Raw genomic sequence first — 6974 nt, forward strand, 5'->3', positions numbered from 1 at the left:
TATTCTTAGGTATTATATGTTATGATACTATTCTTGCCGTTGAGAATGGGATTGTATGAATAATTGCTCGTGGCTCATGATTCTAGTGGGCGACGCTCATAATTCTAGTGGGTGAAGTTGATTAGGAAAGAAATTGATTTTTTAAAAAAATATTATTTTGAAACTGACCACTTTACCAAACTTACTTTGTTTCCCCATAGGTTTTCCAAATAGACTATCATATCATTTATGAATGTGTTCTTTCCAGTATTTAAAGTTCTTAATTTTATTTTCTAAATCTATTGTACTGACTAAATTCCAGAAAAGTATTAAAGAATGATAGCATATATTTCATTTTCAGAGACTTTAAATTCATAGAATTTAGCAGGAAGACTCTGCCTTTTAGCTGTGAGAGCTAGGTAATAACAAATGCAGAGTTTAGGATATTTGCTCATGGCGTGGTTCCAAGTTGAGGAGTGATAGATGTAGTAGATATACTTTCTTCTATATTTTCTTTTGAGTTTTACCTTGTTTTGCGGCTGCAAGAATTCCTCGGAGATGTAACCTAATAACCACATTTCACTTTGAATTGAAGTTTTTGTCACCAGAACAATTTAAATCTTGTTCTGAGAGGTGGGCTCTAATTCTTAAACTGTGTATTTTAATTTCTGGCAGGACAGACTGTACATAATTAATTATCAGACCCTACATAATCCTACTGATAAAAAATACACCTTTCCGTTTCTTCAGAGTTAAAGATCTGTCAGTTTTCTAGGTGTTCCCTCAAAACTCTACAAGTTTTTATTTCTGTATATGTATAGAAAAAGAAACATATAACAATATCAAATTTAAATTGTAAATTTATAGACAACTTCTCTTTTTGATCATCTGTATGTTTTGGTTTTCCACAGTGAACATGAAGTATTTTTGTCATAAGAAAATATGTCATTAAAAAGAAAATATCAGTTTCTCCTTCGTAAAATGAGGATCAGAGTTTCGTTTTTTTCCTGCAAGAGAAACGGGCTGGGTTGGCCATTTGTGTCATACCCTTGCCCATTGCTGTGCTTTGTTTCACAAAGCAGATGGTTAGAACAATTCAAGGCCTTTTTTAACGAGATATGAATGATCTCTCTTTATGGCATTCTATTCAGTTTTCTTTATTTTGACCTCTTGAGAATAAGTTTAGAAGAGACATGAAAATTTGAATGCTCAAGTAGAATACAGATTAGCTATATTTTCTAGTGGGTTAAGCTTCAGATGCTGTGTCCAGGCCAGGTCATCAGAATTCCCTGCATTGCTGTCTAGTCCCAGACCACAGCTTACTTTGCTTCCCATTGATAGGTATTTGTCTGTTGGAGCAGTGATTTGTCAAGGAACAGGAATCTGGATTTCTGGGATCTCTAGCCTTAATACCACTTGAGAGTATCCCATCTTACCCCTGTCTTACACATTAGAAAACTTACTGTAACAGTCACCTTGAGATTTAAAGTGAGTAAACTCAGACTTACAAAAGAAACTCATCTGGTCTTAATTAAAACTAACTTTTAATTTATACCTGAACAATTGATAGTTTTTTTATGAATTAGATGCTATGCTTGGCATTGCCTATAAGAAAAGAAGCATTTTTATTTCACCTGATGACCTGACTCAACTATAGTTCAAGAGTACCCTCAACAAATAACCGGGTATGTTAAACAATTGTCATTAGAAGGAGTGGTTCAGGAGCTTAACTAATGTGATTGTCTGGAAGTTATATTCTTTGGCCGACTTAGAGTAGCTTTTTCCTAGCTATTTTTCCCTAAGTTCAGATGAAGTTTAGTATGGCAAGTTAAATTCCATGCTGCCTAGCTTTTAGTCAGATGTCAACCCAACATAATCCTATTTTTATAGGGTCTTAGTCCATTCTGGCTGCTATAACAGAAATACCACAAACTGGGAGGCTTATAAACAACAAACATTTATTTCTCACAGCTCTTAGAGGCTGGGAAGTCCAAGATCATGACTCTGGCAGATTCGGTGTCCAGTGAGAGCCTTTTCCACATTCATAGGTCGAAGTCTTCTTGCTGTGTCCTCACACGGTGGAAGGGGGAAGGGACTCTGTCTCAGAACTCTTTTATAAGGGCACTAATCCCATCCATGAGGGCGTGAACAAACATTCAGACTACAGCAGATACCTAGCAAATATCTAGCAATATTTAAACAGCTGAAAGCATTGCTACTGCAGGTTTCTGTGCCAATTTTATGATTTTGTTTTTTTACAAGAAATGTATTGGCCGGGCGCGGTGGCTCACGCCTGTAATCCTAGCTCTCTGGGAGGCCGAGGCGGGCGGATTGTTTGAGCTCAGGAGTTCGAGACCAGCCTGAGCAAGAGCGAGACCCCGCCTCTACTAAAATTAGAAAGAAATTAATCGGCCAACTAAAAATATATAGAAAAAATTAGCTGGGCATGGTGGCGCGTGCCTGTAGTCCCAGCTACTCGGGAGGCTGAGGCAGAAGGATCACTTGAGCCCAGGAGTTTGAGGTTGCTGTGAGCTAGGCTGACGCCACGGCACTCACTCTAGCCCGGGCAAAAGAGTGAGACTCTGTCTCAAAAAAAAAAAAAAAAGAAATGTATTAATGTTTTCCCATATGGCCAAAAGGTCTGTAGTATAGTCATCTAAGATGTGACTTGGATCAAAAGGAATGCTCATTTCTACGCTTATCTTATATGTGGTCCTCCATAAGAGGGATGTGAGTGTGTACCTTTATTGATACTCGGTATAAATGGACACTTGTTCAGAGAACCCTTCCCACCTTCCTGCCAACCTCACCATTGCTCTTCTAATACCTGCAGGCATAGTATCCTTTCATGACACTCTGGGGGGGTTTCAAAAAATTAATTTATTAATTTTGCAAGTAAAAATTATACATATTTATGGTGTACAGCTTGATGTCTTCATATACGTGTACCTTGTGGAATGGTTAACTCAAGCTATTTGTAGGTATTACCTTACATACTTGTCATTTTTTATGATGAGAACACTTAAAATTTACTCTTAGCAATTTTCGAGTATACGAAATGTTAACTGCAGTCACCATGATATACAATAGATCTCTTGAACTTATTCCTCCTAACTGGAATTTTGTGTCCTTTGGCAAATATCTTCCCAGTGCCCCCATACCCTAGCATCTGGTGACTACCATTTACTCTCTGTTTCTATAAATTTGACTTTTTGTATGCTCCTTGTAGAAGTGAGATTGTGTGGATTCAGGGTTTTTTCATGATAGTTACTATAATTGTAACTGCATATTTATGATTGTTTCAGGTCTGTCTCTCCACACTGGATTGCAGGTTCCGTGAGGGCAGGGACCCTATCTAGGTTTTGTAGCTTTCCATAAATCCAGCACTAGTACAGTGTGCAGCATGTAGTATGTATGCAGTACATATTTGTTGAATGAATAAATGGATATTATTTTTAAAATAATTTTATAATTTGACAGGCAAATACCTATCTGACTGTTAATGTATATTTGAGGTTGAACTTTAGGCTTTTATTGGCTAGTGTTCTTTTTTATAAATTGTCCATATCTTTGTCCATTTTTCGGAGAAGTACATCTTTTTGATTAAAAGCTCTTTCTCTTCTCTGGTACTGTAGGCTCCTATCTGAATATGGCATATTTAGCTGCTTTCCATCTTTATTTTCAAATTTGTTGTATTGCGTTCACATGATCTATTGCCCCTTCATGTTTAGTGTACAGGCATCTGAGACTAAAAACATTGTTGAAATCAGTGTCCCCTCTTGATTCCTTGTCAGTCACTGATTACCTCCAGTCTTTTTTTCCCGCATTATAGCTTCTGTTCTCTGTAGTTACAGATACCCCAACTTTACTTGGACTTTGAAAAATCTCCTTTACACCCCATTCAGTGTAAGCTTAATTTAGTCATTTATTTTGAGGCAAAAAAATTGTTTTCTTTTTTGAGAAGCATTCTATTCCTAGCTGAGAGCCCATCATTTTGATACCTTAAACCCATGATTGGCAAATATTTTCTCTACAGGCCACATAGTAAATATTAGTAAGTATTCGAGGCTTTGTAGGCCAAATGGTCTCTGTTGTAACTACTCAATTCTGCCTAATAGTGCAAAAGGCAACGTAGACAATATGTAAATGAATGAATGTATAATCATAGATACCAATCTTCTTCCCAGATCCACATGGAAATGCCCAGGAAAATGTGAAAATAGGGAAATACTTAACCTTAAAAGCCAGATAGGGAGCCATTCACCTGCCAAACCTTTGAGGGGTTTCTGCTGAATGTGGTGCCAGTGGTACTGGATGAAGAGAAGAGTAGTGAATTGCCTGAGGGAATCCTGCCAGCTCGAGCACTGCTCGCCAGAGGGGCAGGCGAGGGTCATGCTGAGCTCACGTATGTGCTGGCTCCACGATGTGCATTCGCTGTGCCTCACCTCACTGAGTTTCACATCACATCAGCCTCGTGAGAGATTGAGATTATCTTCATTTTCAGATGAAACCGAGACCTAAAAAGTCGCACGGTTTATAAGTAATGACAGGCCAAGTGACAGCAAGATGAAAGACCAAAAGGAAAAGTTTAGAAGGAAAAAATACTAATAGTGATTGTGTCTGGGTGATAAGCTTTTAGGTAATTTGTATTTATATTTCTGTGACTTTTCTAGTTTTTATATAGTTATCAACTTCAGGGTTTTGAGCGAACGTAACTCCATGATCTTTCACTCCAGTTTAGTTCCCCACTGCTGCGGCCATTCCCTGGACCTTCCCTGTGGATGTGCTTCCTGCTGCTTTCTAGTCACAACCTCCTGTGCTTCCAGCTTGTTTTTTACCTATTCCCAAGATCCACTTTTTACTCTACTGGGGCCTCTCTGTGCCTTTGCCTTCTCTCTACAAAAACCCTCAGATTCCTGCTGTCTTAACTCAGGCCCCTTCTGTCTTTACTTCCTGCCAACTTTAGATTATCATCCATTATTTCTTCAACTTATTTTTCTACTTTTTCTCTTTTCTCGTATCTGACCTCCCTCCTCTTTCCTTCTACTTTTAGGAGTGGGCTTTGCTTCTGAACTGAGAGAATACTGAAGCTATCAGATGGCAACTCTCTCTGCCTTGTGACCCCCGTTCACAGAGCCTTTCTGTGTGCTCCTGTCAGCTCTTCTCCTTTCCTTCTGTTACAGCAGGAGAGTTTTTCCTCGCTGCCCTTTTGGGCCAGTCATCCCACCCATGCCCACACTCATGTTCATTCCCACCCCCCAGGGACCTTCCACAGCCCCTCTCTTCCCTACACTAGGCATTTACTAAGTATGCCTTTGGTAAACATTGAATACTTGTGACTTGACTTTTTTCTTTTTTCGTAGTTGGAGAATACATTCAAATCAGTTATTGCACAAATTGGACCTGGAGGAACTATCAGTCCAGAACTAAAGCATAAGATAAAATTTGTAAGTATTTCTGTTTCTGGGACACAGGAATATTTGATTATAAATTTAGATATCACTTGTGGTTGAGTTTAATTTGTTTGCAAATGCTTACTAGTTTTATATTTGTATTAATCTTTTTTGATATTCTGCAAAGAAGTGGCATTCTGTTAAAATCAGAAAAAAACAAATACACACTCTTAAAAATTTTTAATGTAAAATTATTTAGAAAACAAGTTTTTCCATAAATATTCTCTTCCCTTCCTTCTTCCTCTCACCCCAGTAAATCACTGTTGACAAACAGTTCAGAATCTTTCCAATTTTATATACATGTATATCAAATATTCCAAACAATATGTGATATCCCATTATGTTGATGTACCATGTTTCATTTATGAGATCCGTGATTGATTAAAATTTGGGTTGTTTTTACTCTTGACTACTGAAAAAAAAATGCTGCAGTTAAATGTCCACAAACATTTGTCTAGAAGTGGAATTGCCAGGAAAGGTATTAAATATTTTATGTTTTGATTATAAATATTACGAAATTGCTCTCTAAAGGTTTAAACAGGTTAATGTTACTATCCAGTCATGTTGTTTTATTTCTCTTGATTTTTACATAGAGCATCTTTTCATATGCTTAGGGGTCATTTATATTTTTTAGATGATTTGGCTGTTCATATCCTTGGCCTCATTTATTTTGTCTTACTAATATGCGAAAGCTCTTTTGTTGTTATATATTGGGCCAAAGGGTATGTATACTTAAGTTTTTGGTGGGAGCCACTAATCTTGATTTCAGTAACTGAGGTGCCATTACAACTCATACTAATGTTATTCCTTTTCAACCGTCATGATTGTACTGGGAGAAATGCAAAAACCCTGATGCATTCAGGTGCTGTTTTTTGGTTTGGACACTTGAGCAAGTGCCCAACAATTATTTGTCAAAGGATGCTCAATAAGACTTTTTTATGGTACTGAAAAATTAGAGAACATTAAGCATTCATTGATAAAGGATTGGTTAAATTATCCACCCAAACTAGGTAATATGTGGCTTATAAGAAAGTTTAGTTATATCTCTATTAGTTTACATGGAAGTATCTCTTTGACATATTGTTGGACTTTAAAAACAGGTTTTCTCGTATAGCACATTTAGTGTTGTCCTTTCATAGAAAACCCTGAATAATGGTGAGTATATGCATGCATAAAGAGGCTTCTGAAAGGATGTTTTTCGAAATGCAGCAATGGCTGTCTCTGAGTCACAGGACTTTGAAATAACTTTTGCTTTATGTTTCCTGAAGCTCAAATTAGAACTTTGTATAAAATATATCTGGAAAAATCTAGGAAAACAAACCTTTTAATATCTTATTGGGATAGAGGAAGTCTACTTCTAGAAATTTATCCTAGTAAATCATTGGACAAGTCTGCAGAACTCAAGCATGAGGATAATTATTGTAATATTTGTGATGAAAAATAAGAAAATGAAAGATCAGATAAACTTGGGCATATTATTTTGAAAAATCTATAGCCAGTAAAAATGTTGATCTGTATTTACTGACATGAAAAAACGTCTAT

At 36.9% G+C, this 6974-nt stretch overlaps 1 protein-coding gene across 2 annotated transcripts in view; it reads left to right on the forward strand.

Moving 5' to 3' along the window:
- Positions 1–6974, forward strand: part of TDRD5 (tudor domain containing 5) — a 126212-nt gene that overhangs the window by 33494 nt on the left and 85744 nt on the right. For both annotated transcript variants that reach the window (XM_012646531.1, XM_012646532.1), the window contains one exon: positions 5343–5426. In XM_012646531.1, coding sequence (XP_012501985.1) covers positions 5343–5426 — 84 coding nt within the window. The remainder of the gene's footprint in view (positions 1–5342; positions 5427–6974) is intronic.

Source organism: Propithecus coquereli, unplaced genomic scaffold, assembly GCF_000956105.1.
Source record: "Propithecus coquereli isolate 6110/MARCELLA unplaced genomic scaffold, Pcoq_1.0 Scaffold246, whole genome shotgun sequence".
Lineage (NCBI taxonomy): Eukaryota > Metazoa > Chordata > Mammalia > Primates > Indriidae > Propithecus > Propithecus coquereli.